This window comes from Carcharodon carcharias, chromosome 14 (assembly GCF_017639515.1).
Source record: "Carcharodon carcharias isolate sCarCar2 chromosome 14, sCarCar2.pri, whole genome shotgun sequence".
In the NCBI taxonomy this organism is placed as follows: Eukaryota; Metazoa; Chordata; class Chondrichthyes; order Lamniformes; family Lamnidae; genus Carcharodon; species Carcharodon carcharias.
In genome coordinates this window covers 70,084,244-70,106,798 of record NC_054480.1, presented here as the reverse complement: position 1 = coordinate 70,106,798, position 22,555 = coordinate 70,084,244, and the positions used below count along the sequence as shown (strand labels likewise).

Here is a 22,555-nt window from a genome sequence, read left to right as displayed (position 1 = left end):
TCTGGACATTGTCCTGCAGAACAGCACCGCCTGCTGACCAAATGTGAAAGCGCACTCCTGCTGGAATTTTGCACCAACCTGGAGCTGCCTTATTGACTATCTAAACGGATAGCAACTGAACAGTTGTACAGAGGCAAGGCTCTCTGGGTAGCGGCAACTAAAAAGAGAAGGAAAACAGTAATTGTACTTTCAATTTTCTCCTTTAGCTGTGGGTCACTCCAAATGTTGGAAAATGGAACTGCAACAAAAGATGTGAAATGTGGTGAGTCTGTAAAGAGATTTTGTTTCCTCTAGCTTTTTGGGAAGGGGGGAACTATTACAAACTATCCCGACCCACTGGGAATAATTTTGACTTTGGTCTAGTGGAAATGGCCCAAGGAATGTCAATGAAAATTAAAATGAGGATAGAGGAATATTGGACAGCTGGGCTAACCATCTCCTGTTTACATGATTTCCCAAAATTAAAATTACTTCCACTTTCATTACCTAAAACATTCTTTGTATGAACTGAAAAATATCAATCTTATTTCTGAATCATCTTTACATCCAAAAGTTTAGGGGCTTTTAAAACCCATGCTTGGTGCAGTCTAACCATTGCTTCTTCATTTATCTTGTTTTACACCCAACTTCTCTCAACCTGGGGGGAACAGAGGGGTGTCACGAATTCTCAAGTTAAAAAATGGTCTGAATTAGAAAGTCTTGGCTCGTGACACGACCAATCCAGTGGTGCTGAAAAGACTTGGCCGTGGAATGTTGGGGCCTCAGTGAGGTGGGCAGACCCTAACTCAGCCTGTCACCTAATTCTGCAGTCAGGGTTTTTTTTTAATGCTTCTGAGGAATGTTCCTGGTGAACTGAGGTACGCTGCATGCTTTCAACCCATCTGCCTCTCCTCAACACCCTTGACCATACAAAGGCACACCTGGGACCCTAGAATATCACGTGGAAGAGAAAATTGAGGGAACAAATGAAATTTTTTTGTTTTGCTTTTCCATTCTCTACGTTTTCCTTTAACTGGTAGTACAGTGGGCCCTGCCACTGTGCGCTTGACTGATGTGTATAGCTTGCTTTGAACAATAGAAGGCAACAGATTCTGAAACTGGGGCACTGGGGATAGTGGCAATGCCACTGGACTAGTAATCCAGAGGTAAAAGCAAAATACTGCGGATGCTGGAAATCGGAAATAAAAACAGAAAATGCTGGAAAAACTCAGCAGGTCTAACAGCATCTGTGGAGAAAGAAACAGAGTTAATATTTCAAGTTAACGTTTCGAGTCCTTATGACCCTTCTTCAGAGTCATATGGACTCGAAACATTAACTCTGTTTCTCCCTCTACCGATGTTGTCAGACCTGCTGAGTTTTTGCAGCATTTTCTGGTTTTATTAGTAACCCAGAGGCCCAGGCTAACGCTCTGGGGACATGGGTTCAAATCCCACCATATGAGCTGGTGGAATTTAAATTCATTTAACAAACCTGAACTGTAAAGCTAGTCTCAGTAATGGGGACCATGAAGCTATCATCAATCATTGTAAAAACCCACCTGGTTCACGAATGCCTTTAGGGAAGGAAATCTGTCATCCTAACCCGTTCTGGCCTACATGTGATTCCAGACCCACAGCAATGTGGTTGACTCTGAACTAGCCTAGCAAGCCACTCAGTTCAAGGGCAATTAGGGATGGGCAATAAGTGCTGGCCTTGTCAGTGATGCCCACACCCCATGTCATTTCTGTGCTGGATTTAATGGGTGCACATGTCTCCAATTAGATTTGGACCTAATTACAGTATAATTAAGGCTTAGGCATCAAACTCTAAATTTCTGCATAAATGTTGGATTTAAGCCCCTGATATTGGATAGCCTGGTGGCACTGTATGTTGGTGCGATACTGCACCATATTATTGATTAATAGGGGGAGGCTGGTGAACTCTGACGTCTTGCTTAGCAAGGTAAGTTTTCACCCCTCATTCTACTTATGATGAATTCAGCCATCTTGCTCCAGGAGGTAGAATTACACCTCTTCCCCAATTGGCACGTTCTGCTATCTTCCTTTCTCCTCTCGGTGAGACGGAATTATCTTTCTCCATCAGGTTGTATTCCACCTGCCACACTGTGAGCTTCCACATCTGGCCCCAAAGCTGCTTGCCCACAGTGAGAGGAAGGAAATGGAGGTAAGCCAAGTGGCAGTGCTCTCACTCATACCTCCCTGTGACCATTTTAAGGTGATTTTAGGTTGCTAGGAAAATTTGACCTCTCAAGCTGCAGATAAATTTAAAAAATGAGATGGAGGGATGAAATTTGTTAAACTCTGTATATTCTACTTCTTTGCAGGTACCACAGAAGTTCCATCTAAAGGAAAATTAATCATGGTGATAGTACTCCTGAGTGTAGTGCTTTTTATCATCATATTGTTTTCCTTCATATACATTGGATATAATAAAGGTAAGTGGTTAAGACCTTTCATCTTGTGTATGTTTTTGTGAATTTTATGCTTGTCAAACTGAAGGAAGTTGGACCTGAGAAATGTGGCACTCTCCATTTTGGGTGTTCGTTATCTATATCAAACACTCCCAGGACAGGTACAGCACAGGGCTAGATACGGAGTAAAAACCCCTCTACACTGTCCCCATCAAACACTCCCAGGGCAGGTACAGCACGGTGTTAAATACAGAATAAAGCTCCCTCTACACCTTCCGATCAAACACTCCCAGGGCAGGTACAGCACAGGGTTAGATACAGAGTAAAGCTCCCTCTACACCTTCCGATCAAACACTCCCAGGGCAGGTACAGCACGGTGTTAAATACAGAGTAAAGCTCCCTCTACACCTTCCGATCAAACACTCCCAGGGCAGGCACAGCACGGTGTTAAATACAGAGTAAAGCTCCCTCTACACTGTCCCCATCAAACACTCCCAAGACAGGAACAGCACTGGGTTAGATACAGAGTAAAAACCCCTCTACACTGTCCACATCAAACGCTTCCAGGGCAGGTACAGCACAGGGTTAGATACAGAGTAAAGCTTCCTCTGTACTGTCCCCATCAAACACTCCAAGTGCAGTTCAGCACAGGGTTAGATATGGGACAAAATTCCCTCTACTCTGATCCAACAGGGTGCCTTGTGTCTAACCTGAGAAGAACATCCCCTACCACTCTAGTGTGACAATGTTTAATTCTAATACTCGTCATCCTGTGCCTTTTCTGGTCACCAATATAGTTACAATTAGTGTCAGAAATCAAGTCTTTCAGAAGAGATGTTAGACCAGAGCTTCATCTGCCTCTTTGGGTGGATGTGAGACATCCCATTGGCACGGTTTGAAGGGGAGTATGGAACTCTCTTCAAATCCTAACTAATTTTTCTCCCTCAACCAACACCCACCAATGTCACATTCATTGGTCAGATATTACTTATGGGATTTTGTGCACTTGAAAAGAATTAATTGTCCTTAATTATGTGTGTGGATCATTTCCACTGGGAGCTGTGTAAGGACATTACAAACCCATCTCACATCCAGCAGAGAAGGAGACATTCATCATTTTATACAGACCTTTTCCTGTCCTAGGCTGGTACAGGGTGCAGATCACAGGTTATAAGGTACAAGGTACAGGGCGCAGGCTACAGGGTAAATATTACAGGGTGCAGGGTACAGGATATAGGATGTAGGGTACAGGTTATGGGGTGCAGGATGCAGGTTATAGGGTGTAGGGTGCAGGGTAAAGGTTATGGGGTGCAGGGTATAGGTTGTAGGGTGCAGGTCATGGGGTGCAGGTTATAGGTTGTAGGGTGCAGGTTACACGGTGTAGGGTGCAGGGTAAAGGTTGCAGGGTACAGGATACTGGTGTAGGGTACAGGTTATGGGGTGCAGGGTGCAGGGTACAGGTTATGGGGTACAGGGTATAGGGTGCAGGGTACAGTTTACAGGGTACGTGTTACAGGGTATAGGGTGCAGGGTACAATTTACAGGATGCATGTTACAGGGTAGGATGCAGGGTACAGTTTACAGGATGCATGTTACAGGGTAGGATGCAGGGTACAGTTTACAGGGTGCATGTTACAGGGTATAGGGTGCAGGGTACAGTTTACAGGGTGCATGTTACAGGGTAGGGTGCAAGGTACAGTTTACAGGGTGCATGTTACAGGGTATATGGTGCAGGGTACAGTTTACAGGGTGCATGTTACAGGGTATAGGGTGCAGGGTACAGTTTACAGGGTGCATGTTACAGGGTATAGGGTGCAGGGTACAGTTTACAGGGTGCATGTTACAGGGTATAGGGTGCAGGGTACAGTTTACAGGGTGCATGTTACAGGGTATATGGTGCAGGGTACAGTTTACAGGGTGCATGTTACAGGGTATAGGGTGCAGGGTACAGTTTACAGGGTGCATGTTACAGGGTATATGGTGCAGGGTACAGTTTACAGGGTGCATGTTACAGGGTATAGGGTGCAGGGTACAGTTTACAGGGTAGGGTGCAGGGTACAGTTTACAGGATGCATATTACAGGGTATAGGGTGCAGGGTACAGTTTACAGGATGCAGGTTACAGGGTATAGGGTGCAGGGTACAGTTTACAGGATGCAGGTTACAGGGTAGGGCGCAGGGTACAGTTTACAGGGTGCATGTTACAGGGTAGGGTGCAGGGTACAGTTTACAGGATGCATATTACAGGGTATAGGGTGCAGGGTACAGTTTACAGGGTGCATGTTGCAGGGTAGGGTGCAGGGTACAATTTACAGGATGCATGTTACAGCGTAGGATGCAGGGTAAGTTTACAGGATGCATGTTACAGGGTAGGGTGCAGGGTACAGTCCAACAAGTGATTACCTTCTCATTCTTTCTCTTTCAGAAAATCGGATTAAAATAAGGCATCTCATCAACAGGCTGGTAAGTTTGGTATTATCATTGACTTTTATAGCATCCATTTTGACCACATATTTTACATTTGAGCCTGAAAGTGAATTGGAACAGGAATTACTAAGAGTGATCAGGGGAGGAGTTGCTGAGAGTGATCGGGGAAGGATCACAGGTGATCAGGGGATAGATCGCTGAGAGTGATTGGGGAGGGATCGCTGAGAGTGATTGGGGGAGGAATTACTGAGAGTGATCAGGGGAGGGGTCGCTGAGAGTGATCAGGGGAAGGACTGCTGAGGGTGATCAGGGGAGGGATCCACTGAGAGTGATCGGGGAGGGATCCACTGAGAGTGATCGGGGAGGGATCCACTGAGAGTGATCGGGGAGGGGTCGCTGAGAGTGATCAGGGGAGGGACCGCTGAGAGTGATCAGGGGAGGGGTCGCTGAGAGTGATCAGGGGAGGGGTCGCTGAGAGTGATCAGGGGAGGGGTCGCTGAGAGTGATCAGGGGAGGGGTCGCTGAGAGTGATCAGGGGAGGGGTCGCTGAGAGTGATCAGGGGAGGGGTCGCTGAGAGTGATCAGGGGAGGGGTCGCTGAGAGTGATCAGGGGAGGGGTCGCTGAGAGTGATCAGGGGAGGGGTCGCTGAGAGTGATCAGGGGAGGGGTCGCTGAGAGTGATCAGGGGAGGGGTCGCTGAGAGTGATCAGGGGAGGGATCCACCGAGAGTGATCTGGGGAGGGACCGCTGAGAGTGATCGAGGAGGGATCCACTGAGGGTGATCCGGGGAGGGACCGCTGAGAGTGATCAGGGGAGGGACCGCTGAGAGTGATCCGGGGAGGGGTCGCTGAGAGTGTTCCGGGGAGGGATCCACTGAGGGTGACCCGGGGAGGGGTCGCTGAGGGTGACCCGGGGAGGGGTCGCTGAGGGTGATCCGGGGAGGGGTCGCTGAGAGTGTTTCGGGGAGGGGTCGCTGAGGGTGACCCGGGGAGGGGTCGCTGAGGGTGACCCGGGGAGGGGTCGCTGAGAGTGTTCCGGGGAGGGATCCACTGAGAGTGATCCGGGGAGGGGTCGCTGAGGGTGACCCGGGGAGGGGTCGCTGAGGGTGACCCGGGGAGGGGTCGCTGAGGGTGACCCGGGGAGGGGTCGCTGAGGGTGATCCGGGGAGGGGTCGCTGAGAGTGTTCCGGGGAGGGATCCACTGAGAGTGATCCGGGGAGGGGTCGCTGAGGGTGACCCGGGGAGGGGTCGCTGAGGGTGACCCGGGGAGGGGTCGCTGAGGGTGACCCGGGGAGGGGTCGCTGAGGGTGACCCGGGGAGGGGTCGCTGAGGGTGACCCGGGGAGGGGTCGCTGAGGGTGACCCGGGGAGGGGTCGCTGAGGGTGATCCGGGGAGGGGTCGCTGAGGGTGATCCGGGGAGGGGTCGCTGAGAGTGTTCCGGGGAGGGATCCACTGAGGGTGACCCGGGGAGGGGTCGCTGAGGGTGATCCGGGGAGGGGTCGCTGAGGGTGACCTGGGGAGGGAGTCAGTAACTGCCTGTTCCGGCCTCCAGTCTCGAGACACACTGTCCCGACTGCTCCTTGGGAGGAGAGCAGGTAACTGATTCCAGACCAGGTGTTCAATCTTGGACCTTTCTGGTTGGTGTATTTCCACTCTCACAATCAGAGTGATTGCTGTTTTTGGAAGAATGTAGTTGGCTTTTGTATTTTATCTCTTCATAAATTGGCAATTTATTTCTCTTTTTTTTTAACAGAAGTGCGAAGACAAGACTCAAATGCCAATCCAGGAGCGGGAGATGACTGAGAATGGAAGGATATTAGCCACGGCTGCAGATGAAGATAAGAGCACTGAAGATGGGACTGAGCTTCTCGTTGTATAAAGTGCAGCTGCCAAGACTATTAAACCCAGCTCCAATGGGAGAAAGCAGTGGACATCGCAATGAAGCTAATGTCTTTGTGTTTTCATGGGGATTCTCTGAATTCAGCTTCACTCTGTCATGGTCATAGACCTGTATGGACATCCGGCCATGAACTTACTAATCCCAACATCAAAAGATTTCTGCGCTGGCTCAGAACAACTGACACTGGCATGATGCCTTATTGACTTCCTTTGGTGCCGTATCATTCTATGATTCTATGATAAATATGATTTAATCCGCCTGCTCAGTGACAGATCATGGAAATAGCTGCTTGAATTACAGCACGTGGATCCCCTCTGTTTTTATGTGGAGATGAAAGCTTTTCTGATCCAAAGCTCTTGCATTCAGATTGCAGCTTCCTCCTCAAAGCAGCAGAGGAATCTGCACCATCTCTGCCAACAATGTCTAATTGCAGCTCTCCAGCCTTAACTGCCAGGAAGCCAGTTAATGTTTTGTAGGCATCTGTGGTTGTAAAAACAGCTGAATTCCGACTGAGGGGCTCGGTTGGTGTAAAATCTTTCACAAATTCGATTGGCGAGTACAGGCATTTCTCTCTTTCCTATCCTTAGTTTTCCCTCCTTCTGTGCCCAGCCCCCTGCCCCCAGTACTGACCTTTGTGTATAATTCCAAACGTGCCAACAGCCCTCCTCAATACTTCTTTCTGGACATTATATATTTTGATACTTTAACCACATCTGTACATGTATGTTAAATGTTGTAAAAAGTAATAAAATGAATAACTGACTGCCATTTAATTAAGTCAGATTATTTGCTTTAACATTAGCCTGTGAAATGGCCATTACTGATTGTTACGATGAGGGGAGGTCACTGAAAAGTAAAGCACTTGACCCACTGGAGTGTCTCTGCTGTTCACCTGTTTTAGGCTCAGGGCCTGAAATTTTTAGCGTGACATGTGAGTGTGATCAGTGGGCTCGGAAGTGGATGTGGAATCAGCTCCCGCCCGTGATCGGCTGTCGAATGCAGCCAGTGTGAAACGCGTACTGAGACAGGGTCAGCGCTGCCGGCAGGGATGGGGAGAGGGAGGGCACTGGGAACAGGAAGGGTACGCGCAGGGGATTTCAATGCAGCTCCCTGCAGGCTGGACGTCTGTATTGTGCACTGCAGGAAGCTTGTTTGCAGTGGTGATGTGTTTTGTCTACATTACTGATTTGAAGTACTATTTCGGTGTCCCAGATGGCATTGATGATTGGATCCCATGCCAGGCGTGATGGGCATGCTCGGATCCAGCCGCAACCCCCCCCCCCCCACCCCCCCCCACCCCCCCCCCCCCCCCCCCCCCCCCCCCCCGCCAAGATTCTCTGAGTGCCCCTGGGCCCCTGGGCCTTACTGGAGACAGTAAGTGACCGCCGTCACATCCTGGTGTCAAGGGACAGCAAGAGGAGGCCACCTCATGTCACCAAGAAAGCCTTGACAAAGGTGGTGACCCCAGTCAGCGGTCATGACGTACGCCAAGCCTGGATCGAGTGCCACAAAAGGTTCAATGACCTTTAACATTCTGCTAGGTTGAGGACTGATTCCAGTTGGAACCTTGGGTAGATGCCTTTGTGGGTGGCAGCAGATGTTGGTGCTCAGGGGTGTGAAATGCAGTGCGCAATGTGGTACATCATGTGCCTTGATAGACCATGGGTGGCATGTAGGTCAGGGTGATGTGTGACAATGTGACGGGCAACTGTTCCTGCGTCTTTGGGGTGGGGAGGCGGCACTGTGGCAGCATGTTGCGGTGGGGCTAATGGAAGCACTTTTTCCCTTACAGGAGAAGAAGAATCACAATTCAGTGGAGTGAGGACGGACTGATGAGGGGGATACCAAACCTGCTGATCCTCAGTCAGGTGGAGGAGCAGGCTTTGGAAATGGCTGCGAGTGTGGAGCCAGGTCTACAAGTCAAGGAGAGGCAGGGATATTGGATGAGGGTAAGAATCCAATGGAAAGGGAAGAGATTGATGTAGTGTCTCAGAGATATGGGTTGTTGCTTTAAGACTGACAGGTGAAATGCAGTTATTCCTGTTGCTTGTATATTCAAAAGTATTTATTCAGCCAGATGTCCATTCTAATGAGAAAGCAGACTGCATGCCCTCAGACTTTCATGATGGTCCATGCTGACATTTTTGCTTCCTCCCTCAGATTGCTCATCATCACAACCTCAAAGGGACTCTGAGGAACCCCCACTTAACCTCCGAGGAAGATGCCAGATGCATCCATGCCACATCCTGCCTCTGCACCAAGCGCCAGCACAGATACAGGCATGTCGGTGGGCATTAGCGTCTCGGATCAGATGGTCATGCACAATGGTGAAGGCACATCGCACTTACATAAGGAGCTGGCAGAGGCCGAGAGTGCCCATGGCGCCGGTAGTTGGAGAGTTGCTGGAGACCAGGACGATACTGAGTCCGAGGTAGATGATGAGCCTCTGGAGTCGTCCATCAGGTGGCAGATGCTGGATGTCCAGCGGGATGTGCAGAAGGATCTGGCGGAGATCCCTGAGAGTCTGTGTGCCATGGTCTCTGTTATAGAGGGTCCATGCGGAGTGTGAGTACTGCGTTGACCCAGAACTCCAAGCGCAAAGCCTCAGAGGGAGTGGTGACTCTGATGGAGAGGCAGCTCTAGGAACTCAATCAGGGGTTTCTGGGGTTGCGTTCAGACCTGCAAGCCCACACACGGGCAGTGACCTCAGCTGGGCACTGCCAGTGTGAGAGGTGGATGAGGCACCTAGTAACTCTGCTTGCTGCCCGTCTATCAATGGTGAGCAGTGATTTTCAAACCAGCCTCATGCCGGTGGACACCCTGCAGCTCATACCTGTGGGATCCTCTCAGGGCAATGTGAATGGTGGCAGCAGCTCCTCTGCCAGTGACTGTCATATCTGATGGCACCGTGATGACTGAGGAGTGCCCAGCCTTGGCACTGGACTCTGACACTCAGGCTAGGCCAGCGCAAGCTCTGGCAACCAGAGAACAGCCACCAAGGTCATCAAGGCCAACAGGGCCTCAGAGTCAGCAGGCTGCCTCCAATCCAGCTGTCAATGTGGGGGGCAAGGGGGGTGGGGGGTGGGGGCACCAATACGTAGCATTCGCAAACAGAAGTTTAAGTCACTATATCACAAAAGGGTTGTCATGAGTGGTTTGTGTTTTGTTGGCACGTGTACACTGGTTAATTTGTACATTTGGCTTCATTATAAAAATTCCTCATGTGCAATGACATTTGTGTGCCTCATGCTTTCAATAGGGAATAGGCCTGGGAGTTGCATGTGACACAGAGGGAGGGCTGAAAGCTTTATTTCAGAGGTTGGACCTTGACTTAAGGGTGACAGGATTGCCTTATCAGGAGAGATCAGTAAGGTGCCGTACCCCATGCCATCACCTTGACTCCATGATTTGGATGCCTCGCTGAACGTCCTCTGAATCAAGTCTCCTCCGGCTCCTCCTCAGACCCAGCACTTGAGTCGTCCTCTGCAGCCTGTGGAGCAGGATCCCTGTCTTCATCCTCCAATGGGTCCCCCTTTGACTGAGCCAGATTGTACAGTGTGCAGCAGACAACAACGTTAAGGGAGACATGCTCAGGAGAATATTGAAGTGACCCCCTGAGCGGTCCAGGCAGCGGAACTTCATCTCGAGTCAGTCTAATGTCCTTTCAATCACTGTCCTTGTGGAGGCATGACTACGATTATAGATCTTCTTGGCTTCTGCCCATGGGCATCTCAGTGGGGTCATGAGCCACCTTTACCCCCAGGATCCAACCATCCAAGTGAGCTGGTGCAATGTAGAGCTTTGATGTGAGTGATGGGGGATGTAGGCATCATGGCAGCTTCATGGATGCCTGGCCCCACACAATCTGCACGTTTAGGGAGTTGAACCTCTTTCTATTGGTGAAGGCACCCGGCTCCACTGCTGGCACCTTTATTGGCACATACGTGCAGTCAATGGGTCCCTGGATGTGGGGAAATCCAGCAATTGCAGTGGAGCCTCTGGCTCACTCAGCCTGGCTGGCCTCATCGATCTGGAAGTGAATGAAGGTGCTGACCCTTCAGAACAGAGCGTCAGTGACCAGTTTGATGCAGCTGTGGGCAGCGATTGAGAGACACCACATAGATCTCCCACTGACCCCTGGAAAGAACCTGCGGTGTTAAGGTTCAGGGCCACTGTCACCTTAAGAGCAACTGCCATAGGGTGGCTACATACACAGTTGGAGGACATTTCTGGACCAATAATCTCCCTGGAGAGGCGAAGCCTTCTTCGGCACTGAACCTCAGTCATGTCCAGGCAGCAGGAACACTGCCTGTAGACTCAGTCTGCTGGATAATGGCACCTTCTCCAGGCCCTTCTGCCTTGCATTTCCTGCATCCCTTCTGGCTGTGCCTCCCCATCCATGGGTCCCACTCTGGGATGCTGCCTGTGGGCAACTGGCCTGCTCTGTCTTCTAGCCCTCTCCTCCTCTGAGGAGATCCCTCCAGCAGAGTAGACAATCCCCACTTCTGTGCTGATGTTTCTGCACTAATGGGATTATTGGTTGCAGGCCTCTGAAAATACTAACAAAGCAGAGAGTTCTCCTGAACAACACAAAAATACCAGAAGCTATCAATAAACCACTCACAACCAAAATCATAACTACTCACCCATGTATCTGCCTGTGTGCCTTTAATCCCGCCCTGGATGTAGGATCCATGAAAGCCGTGAAGGTCGCCTGGCTGAGTGCCTTGTCTTGCCGAGTCTATGAGTGCATGGGCCATTCAAACTCACTGTCAATTACCATATAAATCACCTTAAATAGACCTTTCACTCTCTTGGCGGGTGCGCTCCTGATTCCTGCGGGCGCCCGCTGACCGGAATATCGCGAAGCAGCATGATGATGTCGGGACTGTCATCGCGCACCCATTTCACAAATGATCAGGACTGCTGTGCGTCTGCACGGTGAGCGTAAACTCCTGGCCTATATGTCAGTGATTATTTTTAGAATCTTATTTTCTCTTCCCATTTTCTCCCTGCCCCTGAAGGCCCTGACTTTCGCTCAGCTTCAATTCCATGAAGCAAAGAGAAAAACTTGCATTTAAACAGGACCTTTCACAAGCTTAGGACGCCCCTAAAGTGCTTGAACTGTAATCACTATTGTAAAGTAGGGAAACACAGGAGTCAATTTGCCCACTGCAAAGCCCCACAAACAAACAGTAATGATACGTTAAAAAAAGACTTTCATTTATATAGCACCTTTTTGACCACCAGACTTCTCCAAGCACTTTACAGCCAATCAGGTACTTTTGAAGCAAAATACTGCAGATGCTGGAAATCTGAAACAAAAACAAAAAATGCTGGAAAAACTCAGCAGGTCTGACAGCATCTGTGGAGAGAGAAACAGAGTTGACCTTTCAAATCAGCATGACCCTTGCTCTGAAGAAGGGTCATACGGACTGGAAACGTCAACTCCGTTTCTCTCTTCGCAGATGCTGTCAGATCTGCTGAGTTTTTCCAGCATTTTCTGTTTTTGTTTCAGGTATTTTTGAAGCGTAGTCACGGCTGTGATGTAAGTAAGCAATTTGCACACAGAAAATTCCCATAAACAGCAATTTGACAAAGACCAATCAGTTTTTGTGATGCTGATTAAAGAATAAATATTGGCCAGGGCACTGGGGATAACCCCCAGCTCTTATTTGAAATAATGCCGAGGGGTTTCCCGGCCCACCTGAGAGGACAGGTGAAGCCTTGGTTTAACATCACTTCCAAAAGGTAGATCCTGCATCATCAGCGTTAAAAGAACTGATTTAACCACATACCAGTGAAACAGACAAAGACTGCTACCATTTAAATAAGTGTGTAATAAACATAAAAACTATGCAGAGTGGGAGGACCAAACCTATCAACACTAGTGACTGTCAGAAGGTGTTGGTTATAAACCCATTCAAACAACTCCAGCTAACTTTATTTTTAAAAGAGATGTCGATCACCATAGTAAAATGTTCAAACCAAATTAAATTAATGTTGTTTCTCGTGAGTGAAACTTGGCAGGGCTATGTAAGTGTGCAGGGCCTCAGCAGCCACTTGTTGAGCCACATTGGTGAAGGACATGAATTTACACCCTTGATCCCACCCCACATAATGAGTCCCTGAGTTCATCTTGCCATTGCAAATGCTTTCTTCATGTGGCTGGTCATAGGGTCAGCAAGTCCCAGATTGCTTGCCTGCTGCCTCAGCTCAGGAACAGTGCCCAGTAAAGGGAAGATCATGAAAGGGAGAAATTTGGCCGTGCACTTCCTGTCCAAAGACTTTATTTCATGTTGATATTTAGTCAGAGTTTTCTGTCAGTATATCCCATGTAAATTAACATGTCAATATTTCCCATTCAATTTTGCTATGTCGACTGTCATAATGTAGTTGCAGGCTCCAGCCACCAGCTGTTCCGTGTGGTGCGTCTCCATAAGAAATCCTTCTCATTGACAAGGCCTGGGAGAGGTCGGTGCATAACATACAAAGCCCGGGGCCCCGGTCTCAACTCGCAGCTCTTACTTTACTGGCAGCAGTGTCCCTCTATGCAGACGGCCATATCCCCAGGCCGCGCTGAATGCACATCCTGACTCTGAAATCTGGCTGCTGTCCCGAATTTGACAGAGCACCTGGACACAGCATCCAATTTGGCAGCCTTCAGGGAAAGCTATCCTACAGTTGCACTAGTGCCAGTGATCCCTCCCCCCAACGCCCCTCCTGCACCTCCATCAGCATAGGTGCAGGTAGGTCACGAATAGTGACCCCCTACACACACCCCCACCACCACCAACCCCCCCCCCCCCCTCCCCACTGTAGAAATCCACAGAACCCCATTTTCATTTTGAGCCCAGCTTGTTGGAAGAACAAAATTTAAAAAGAAGCGATCAGTTTGAAGCTGCTGAAAAGGAGAAAAGTCAGCTTGAATCCCCAGGAATGTAGATTAATTAGGCTCCAATGATGGGGCAGAAATTGTTAGGAAAGAATCGCTTGATCATTTAAAAGTTAATTACAAATTTAGCTTAGTACTTAAAGTGGGAGGTTTTTTTATTACATTGTATAAAATAATAAATTATAACATCCTGATGGTTGGTAGTAGTAGTATTAACAAAGTACTGTAGAAAGTGGGACAGGAGATGATTTGAGACTGAGAAACAAAAAAAGCTTAAGCTGGTCCCTACACAAATCATAGGAGAGGGTAGACAGGTCAGCCACATTCTTGTTGTACAATGTTGCAATTCAAGGAGATAGATTCCCAGCCACCAGTGATTTGAATGGGACCAGGATCTGGAAATGATCCCAGCTCGCAATGATTCTAAGTCCAGGAGAGGATGAAAATCCAGGCTGAAAAGCAACTCGCTTCCGGCCCCCACTTTTGAATGAATTCCACTGAGGCCAGCTTGGAAGGGCACTGCCGCAGGCTTACACAAGGTATGTATTTGTTAAACCCAACCCCTTAGCTCGGCCCCAGTGCCCCACTGTCCCTTCCCTGGTGACCAGGACTTGGAGCCTAGTCTGTCTCTCTCTAGCTCTGCTTCTTAAGCAAAAAGGCAAAAAAGGTTTTATTCGTTAGCTCTGTTGCTTGGCACTTTTTAATGGTCATTTTTATTAATTATTCTTTTTTAAATTACCGATTTATTGCTTTGACATTGATTTTCTCTTTGTTCAGAAAATTGTTTATGTTTTCTTCATACCTTAACTATTTTTTTGAAATTAATACTTAATGTTGTGTCAATCTGACTTCAGGCAGCTGCTGCTGGGTTTCTTGCTGAAGGGGAATGAGAGGCTCACAGGAAGTTTGATTGCTTTTTGGAGGGGCTGGCAAAAGGGCTTATTTTTGCTCCGATTGAAATGGGGTGTCTGCTGATATCTGTGCAGAGGGAAAGAGGTCAGTGACCCTTCGTCAGAACTTGTGCAAAACCTGGACCTGAAGCAATTGATTCTCTTTCTCTTTCCACAGACACTGCTTGACCTGCTGTGTATTTCCAACATCTTCTGTTTAAATTTCAGATTTTCAGCATCTGCAGTACTTTTCTCTCCTATTATATGCTTCATGCTGGGCATTTGTAAGTGTGATTAGTTTCAATTTTAAATGAGAAAATATTTATCACTCAATGCAAAATGTGATTTTTCTGTTAACAAAGCCTACATGTGGATAGAAATAGCATATTATTGCAGGTGAATTGGTTGATGTTAATTTACTCGAAGGTTTTGCCATTTTTAAATTTGCAAGTGAAACCAGCAGTCATGGACCAATTGAGTGTATCACTGTTAGTTCAAGGTATTCTCATTTACGTGGGACTGTTGTTTGTGGTGCTTGTGAGGTTCAAGTCTTTTAGATGTTGCTGTCTGGGTATTGCACAAGGCAGGTTCAAAGAAGCACAGCTGGTTGCATAACATGAATGAACAAGTTGTGTGTAATTAACTTACAAATCTGTGCTTGTAAAGTGTATCATATAAACCTAAACTTTCAATGGGCTTTATAAATAGATGCATAGAGTTCAAAAGCCAAGAAGTTTTGCTGAACCGATATAAAACAGTTCAACCCCACTGCAGCTACGATTCCCTATTCTGAGTGCTGGGAGGGCGTGAAGGCTTTGTTTAAGGTTCAGACTTAGTGAATCTAGCGATTCACTAGAATGGCTTCAGGGATGAGGGGTTACAGAGAAGCTGGGGTTGTTCTCCTTAGAGCCATGAAGCCTGAGGGACCTTGATGGAGGTGTATAAAATTATGAAGGGTTTAGATAGAATCGATAGAAACTGCTTCCAATGGCTGACGGGTTGCTAATCAGATGGCCCAGATTTAACTTCATTTAAGTTGATTGGCGAGCCAGAGGCAACATGAGGAAAAACTTTTACACGAAGAGTAGTTAGGATTTGGGATGCGTTCCCTCTCTGATATTGTGGTGGATATTGATTCAAATTAGTGTTCAAAAGAAAATTGGGTAAATATTGGAGAAAAAAATTATAGGGAAATAGCGGGAGTTGGGGGGTAGTGGTAGGATTGACTGGATTTCTCTTCAAGAACTGATGCATTCAAAGGGCTAAATAGACTCCTTCTGCGCTGCACTATTCTAGCCTGTAGGATCCAAAGAGTATTATGAAGGCGCGTGACAGAAGCTGTCAAGGGTTAAAGTGAGGATCGGTTGGTGGTGAAATAAGGAACCCAGAACAGGAGAAGCACCAGGGCCCATGGTTTCTCTCCCTGGCCCTGCTCATTGACTGACAAGGGGCAGTGGCGGAGCCATTTTGCAAGTACCATTTTAAGAGATTCGCCGATGAGTAAATAGATCAATGAGTGGTGGGTACTAAGACACAGAGAGCAGAAGCTCCCAGGTGACAATCATTATTCTGCATTGAGCTACCTAATCTTATTCTAGCAATAAGAGATTTCAACAACTGACCTCAGTGTCTCTGAGGCATGGGAAGGGAGTGGGGCTGTAATTCCCAGTGCAGGGATAAAACAGGTAATAATTGTCCCTTCTCATCATTGCTCTGTGGAAAAAAGATTGTGGACATGGAAATTGGGGGAGGCAGTACAGGACTTGACTCTGACAACCTCCTTAAGAGAATATAGCCTGCCGAACTGGTCCAGGTTGCTAGGCCAAGGTTGGGGCATTTGCCTACTCGCCAAAGGACAGTTGGCATCTGTTGAGCTGTAAGTCCCCCAGTAGGTCAAAGAGCTTGAATTTATAAAGCACCTGTCATGGCCTTGGGACGTCCCAAAGCAGTTTACAACCAATGAAGTACCTTTGAGGTGGGAAATGCAGCCTTCACAGTAAGGTCCCATAAACAGCAAGGTGATAACAGCCAGATAACCTGTTTTAGTGATGTTAGTTAAGGGGTAAATATTGTCGAGCACACTGAGCAGAACTCCCCCTGTTTTTTATTTCAAAATGATGCCTTAGCATATTCATTTTCCAGAAAGGGCAGATGGAGCCAAGGTTTAATGTCTCATCTGAAAGACAATACCTCTGACAGTTGTGCACTCCCTCAGCATTGCACTAGAGTCTTAGTCTAGGATTTTAAATTGAAGTCTCTGGGTGGGTGGTATCTACACACAAGGTGAAAGAATCAACACATTCCCAGCGGAGAATCAAATATGTGCAAAAGTGACTGACACAAATACTGTGGCTGCTGGAGGCGAAAGCAAGGAATGCAGGCAACACTCAGCAGGCCAGGCGGCATTTCTAGTCAAACAAATACTTCATCAGATAAAAGCAAAATACTGCGGATGCTGGAAATCTGAAACAAAAACAAAAATAGTTGGAAAAACTCAGCAGGTCTGACAGTATCTGCAGAGAGGGATACAGTTGATTTTTCGAGTCCGTATGACCCTTCAACAGATCTAAGACATATAGAAATGAGATGAAATTTAAGTTGGTGGTAGCCCCCCACTCCCTTCTACCGGCTTATATTTCATCTCATTTCTATATGTCTTAGTTCTGTTGAAGGGTCATATGGACTCGAAAAGTCAACTGTATCCCTCTCTGCAGATGCTGTCAGACCTGCTGAGTTTTTCCAACTATTTTTGTTTTTGTTCTAGATTTCCAGCATCCTCAGTATTTTGCTTTTATCTGATGAAATGCTTCATAAGAACTGAATGAATCTTTTTCTGTTCTTCCCTTTCCCCTGGTTTTGCACTTCTAAACCCTTCTATGTCCCAATTCTGATGAAAAACTGATTCCGAACCTCTATACAAGTGCTTAACTCTGGGAGAGAGTGAGACTCATGATACTCTTCAAGTTGTGTAAGGAACAAGCCGCCCCCTCGCCTCTGCTGATTCCTCCTTCCGCCAAACAGACGAGTTATTCCAGGTTGTTGACGGGAATCGATAGACGCTGTGCCCAGTCTGACCTGGCACCACCATCATCCCTCAACCCGTGCCAAACCCTGCGCGTTGTGTTAAGCATTCATTTCAGTTATTTTTTGATACTATGTGATCGCAGGACAAACGCCAGTGACTGAGATGCCATCTGGACAATCACAGGGATCAGATCAGCGGGGAATAGGACTAAATGCAGAATGAAATTGCTGCAGTATCTCTGGCTGCTCATTCAGGCGATTCAGGTTGATTTGTTTTGTGTTCCTAGGGGGAGATTGATGAATAACAGGTGTTGGGTTTTTTTTGGTTTGTTTGAGGGGCTTTTGTTTTGCATTAATAATAATATTTGAGAGACAATGTGTGGGTGGACAGTAACTGTGTATCCGGTAATGAGAAACCTGGATGCAAATGAAGTCCTGTAAAAGGAAGTGAGCTTCAAAATGTGTCCACAGAAGCAGAAAATACGGAGCATGATTTCATGCATACACAAACTCAGGGACATTTCGACGGAATATGGGGGCGGCGAATTCGTGTAGTTTTATCTTTCTCAAAAAAATAATCTAAGCATTCCGGCGGGGGAGGGAATGTGCAGCCGCGGAGATCTCCTGAGTTTGGCTCCGAGTTAGGAGAGTGGGAACTGGGTTTGACTTTAGTTGCAGGCCTATTATGGGTGACAGGCTGTTATATAAACCCCCAGTGTATAGTGGCAGGGTTGATTACAGTGAAATAACATCGTTACACGAGAATGTGATCACTGGGAGAGTTAGAGGCTTTCAAATTCTGGAATTCTGTAAATCTGACCTTGATTATATTTCAATGTTTCTTTTTAGCCGTGTGTTCCGATTAATCTCTAACCTGTTTTTATAAAACCTGATTCAGAGGAATCTTTATGTTAGATGTAGGCCGGAGATGTGTAAAATGTAATTGGGAGAGGGGAGGTGTTTTTACTCATGTTGGCACTGTAGTCGAGGCGGGTGTATGTGTGAGAGATAGGAAAGACTTTAATTTATAAAGCACGTTTCACAGCCTCAGGGCTCCCAAAGCATTTTACAGCCACTGAAAAGTCGCTATGGGCTGAGTGTTGTGATGTAGGAAATGGAGCAGCATATTTGTGCACAGCAAGCTCACAAACAGCAATGTGATCATGGTCAGATAATCTGCTTTGGTGGACATGAGGAAAAGGAGCAGGAGTAGGCCACTCGGCCCCTGGAGCCTGCTCTGTCATTCAGTAAGATCATGATTGATCTGATTAAATATTGCCCGGAAAACTGGGAAGGAGGCTAGGAATGTGGCAAATTAGGAATCTAGTACAAAAAAAAGGACATCATTTGAGTGAAGTGACTTCGAATTCAGGGGAGCAAATGCTGACATTAACATTAGTTGAAAATGTGGCTTTTGTACTTTGGGGCCTGGAGGTGGTTAGTTGAGTTATGTTGGCAGAGACAGGAAGTGAAGATGCTTGGGCAGTGAAAACTGGTGGAGCAGGTTAACAGGAAGCAAATGTGGCAGAGGAATGCATGTTACATGTATGGTACTTAAAACATATATTTGAAGGTGGTAACAGAATTTTTCAAATTTGCAATGCTAAGCCTCTATGCGTTTACAGTAATATGTTCTGTATCCCACATAATTTAACAGGCCAAATCCCTGTAAAGTACAGATGCAATATAATTAATTTCTTCATTCAGTCATTTGGTACTACAGAACTGAAGTATTGCTGAAAAAAGAGACTTTTTTGTCAAAGCTTTTTGTCTTGCACTCATCAGGACAATTCAGAAATTACCAATGTTGGGGAAACAACAAATTTATACCATATGAGAGGAGAGTGCTGACTGGTTGACAAGTGGACTCTAATTGGTAGAGGCATTGCCATGGAGACTGCACTAGCTGATGGTGACTGATGAGAAGCTCCAACAAAATGTCTCCTTTTTTCAGCAACACTTAATTTCTTCATTGTAGTAACATCTGTGAAACATGATTTATTGCAGGGGAGCTGGAAATGACAAAATCAATTTTAAAATTGCAAAATGACAAAATATAAACAAACAATTTACAAATCTGCTGGTGTTTCACTGCTGTAGTAATTGTTGAGTCTATTTTGCTCCAAGTGGATTATCTGTGGTGTTTGGGTTATTACATCTTTGTAGAAATCGTCAATATGGTCACTGTATATCTTCAATACAATGGGCTGCTTCAGTTACTGCAAGTTACTAGCAAATTGCCCATGGGGGTGGTGAATCATTTTCTCCATATGTATGGAAGAAACATTTCATAAACATACTCCACAGAGCTACTAAATGGCCAGAACCTGCAATTACAGTACAGTAGGAGTATTGGAATAGCAATTTACAATGGCAAATTGTCAGAAAAATGTGACCAAAAGATCTTTGTTAGAAGAATTGCTTGTGGGCAGGTATTTGGTGCCCTACATAAGATTTTTAAATATAGCTGCATATATATATCCATATATATTATATATATTTAATACATATCTATATATATATTTAAGGGGAGGTGGCTGTGGTCTATTAGCTATGTTACTGGATTTGTAATTTAGAGGCCTAGGCTAATGCTCTGGGGAACAAAGGCTCAAAACCCACCACGGCAGCTCGTGAAATTTAATTTCAATTAATAATCTGGAAATGAATAGCTAGTCTCAGTAATAGTGACCATGAAACCATTGTCGGTTGTTGTAAAAACCCACCTGGTTCACTAATGCCCTTTAGGGAAGAAAATCTGTCATCCTTACCTGGTCTGGCCTACATGTAACTCCAGACCCACAGCAATGTGGTTCATTCTTAAATGCCCTCTGAAATAGCGTGGCAAGGCACTCAGTTCAAGGGCAATGAGGGATGGACAACAAATGCTGGCCTTGCCAGCGATGCCCTCATCCCATTAAAAAAGGCACAAATTATGCATGTGATTTTCTTTATCATGATCACTTACTAAATGCCTGTGTACACAGTCATTACTGCTGTGTAAGCATGTTCAATAGAATTTTCAGGATATTGAATAAGAGCCAGCGGAGCTTTGTGTTCAATATTAATTTAATGTTTCATTTTATTTCCATTATCGCTTCTTCCCACTTTCAACCTTCAGTTTCTATCACAACCTCCTCTATATTCCAAGCCTTTGCCACTGTCTCAGATTGAATTAGACCATTTGCATACCTAATATTCTGTTTAACCTTGGGCTAAATTTCCAACCCTGCCCCCTCTCCCCATTATTAGGACTGTCTGCTTCCACCTCAGCCACATTGCCTGTCTTGTCCCCAGCTCCCCTCATGCATAGTCTTGTCATCTTCAAATTCCACATGGGTAAGTTTGACTTTGGGTGATAGTGTAAAATGGGTCACATCGGATCAATCACATGTTATACATCTTTTCTAATTTTCCATTGTGAAAAATTAAAGTCAGGAGAGATTTTAGGCTTCTTGATCTGTTATCACCTAATTTACGCTATCACCCAAGGCCAAAATTATCCAATACTATTCTGGATCTCTCCAATTTGGCCTCTCATCCTCTACATATTTCACCTTGTTCAAAACTCTTGCAAACATTGTGTTCCTCCCTCACCCATCACCCCTCCCCATCTTTGCTGAACTTCAATAGCTCCCCCTCCCTTCTTTGCAATAAATTTTGAATCTTCGCCCTAAATCCCTCTATGACACAACACTGTGTTCCTTAGATCTAAGGCCTTGGGTGTGCACCTCCCCTTCATCTCAACAACAATGGCAGGGCCTTCACCCTTCTGGGTCCTACCTGTGGAATTCTATCTCTAAACATTTCTGTTCACACTATGTTCACACTAAAAAATGTCTCCAAAGTCTGTCTCTTCAACCAAGCTTTTGCCCAATGGTCTTAATCTCTCCTTACCAGGATCAGTGCCAGTTTGTCCACGCACTTATTCTGTGACTTGCCAATGGGTTTTTATTTAATGCATTATATAAATGGAGTCTGTCGTTGGTGAGCAAAGCAAACATGCAAGTGTTCCACAACCAGTCAATAGGTGTACACAAGAGTGGACCAAGGAGCACTGTGGTCGGCAAAATGCCAACCAAAACTAGAAATTCAGAATGCAAGAATTCATGGTCTGGATCCTATGTCCTACCAGTGTTGGGGAGTGATGGGCAAGGGAGGGCTTAGTGTTGGATGTTGGAGCAATAATGCAGCACCAATCTGACACCCGGTACTGACAGCGATATTTAGAAATTTTACAAAATCATGAATAGTAGCACATATTCATTTCAAGTTGCATCATCAGTTTCATAATGCTAAAAGATTGGCTGGTCAAAAAAAAAATGTGCCAACTGAAAATTAGTACGTGCCCACAGAAAGCTTTAGAAAAGAAATCCCACACCTTCCATCCTCCCTCTGAATTTTGGAATTTTGGAACTGCAAAAAGCATTGTGCTCATTGGTCTCACATCCCACTGCACTCTCAGTGTAACTACTTATTTTGGCATGTCATAGGTAAACTACATTTCGGCTTTCGCAGAAACATTGAGTTGCAGAATGCACCCTAAAATACTGGTAAAAATCATGGCATTTCATAAAATAAAAATGTAATATAGCTCACCATAAAGCAGTGGCTCTGACTACAGGTCTATATTGTGAGTTGCATTCAAGATTTTTTTTCAAAATTTTCTTGAGGTCGCACTAGCTTCTGTGAACCTATTTGTCAGCTTTTGTCAGGTTTCTGATTAGCTACATGCCTCTTGTTCATATCTTAAGAATAGTCTCCCTGTGGAGTAAGTCCCACTCTATGTCCATTGCTTGTTGATCACCTCCAGCACCCACTCCCGCTGACCAAGCAGCCTGGCTGCAGCTATTACGGTACTTCAATCATTAGCAATATAGTAATCAAATACCCATTTTGTACTGCATATGATCGGTTATTATCTTTTTTGTTGATGTACCTGCCATGGCTCAGTGAGGATGCCCTTACCTCTGAGTCAGAAAGCTGTGGCTTCAAGTCCAACCCCAGAGACTT

General features: G+C 46.2%; 2 protein-coding genes and 1 long non-coding RNA gene across 4 annotated transcripts in view; 2 read left to right on the top strand and 1 right to left on the bottom strand.

Moving 5' to 3' along the window:
• The window catches only part of LOC121286936 (tumor necrosis factor receptor superfamily member 5-like), a 30,475-nt gene extending 22,938 nt beyond the window's left edge, over window positions 1-7,537 (top strand). Inside the window, exons 6-9 of the mRNA XM_041204248.1 lie at window positions 207-262; window positions 2,325-2,435; window positions 4,836-4,873; window positions 6,590-7,537. Of these exons, the coding sequence (XP_041060182.1) occupies window positions 207-262; window positions 2,325-2,435; window positions 4,836-4,873; window positions 6,590-6,715 (331 nt within the window). The 3' untranslated portion in view covers window positions 6,716-7,537. The remainder of the gene's footprint in view (window positions 1-206; window positions 263-2,324; window positions 2,436-4,835; window positions 4,874-6,589) is intronic.
• LOC121286937 overlaps window positions 1-22,555 on the bottom strand; it is an 80,503-nt gene that overhangs the window by 6,374 nt on the left and 51,574 nt on the right. The window lies entirely within an intron of this gene.
• LOC121286935 (tumor necrosis factor receptor superfamily member 5-like) overlaps window positions 17,538-22,555 on the top strand; it is a 50,096-nt gene continuing 45,078 nt past the window's right edge. For both annotated transcript variants that reach the window (XM_041204247.1, XM_041204246.1), the window contains exon 1: window positions 17,538-17,809. In XM_041204247.1, the coding sequence (XP_041060181.1) occupies window positions 17,765-17,809 (45 nt within the window). In that variant the 5' untranslated portion in view covers window positions 17,538-17,764. The remainder of the gene's footprint in view (window positions 17,810-22,555) is intronic.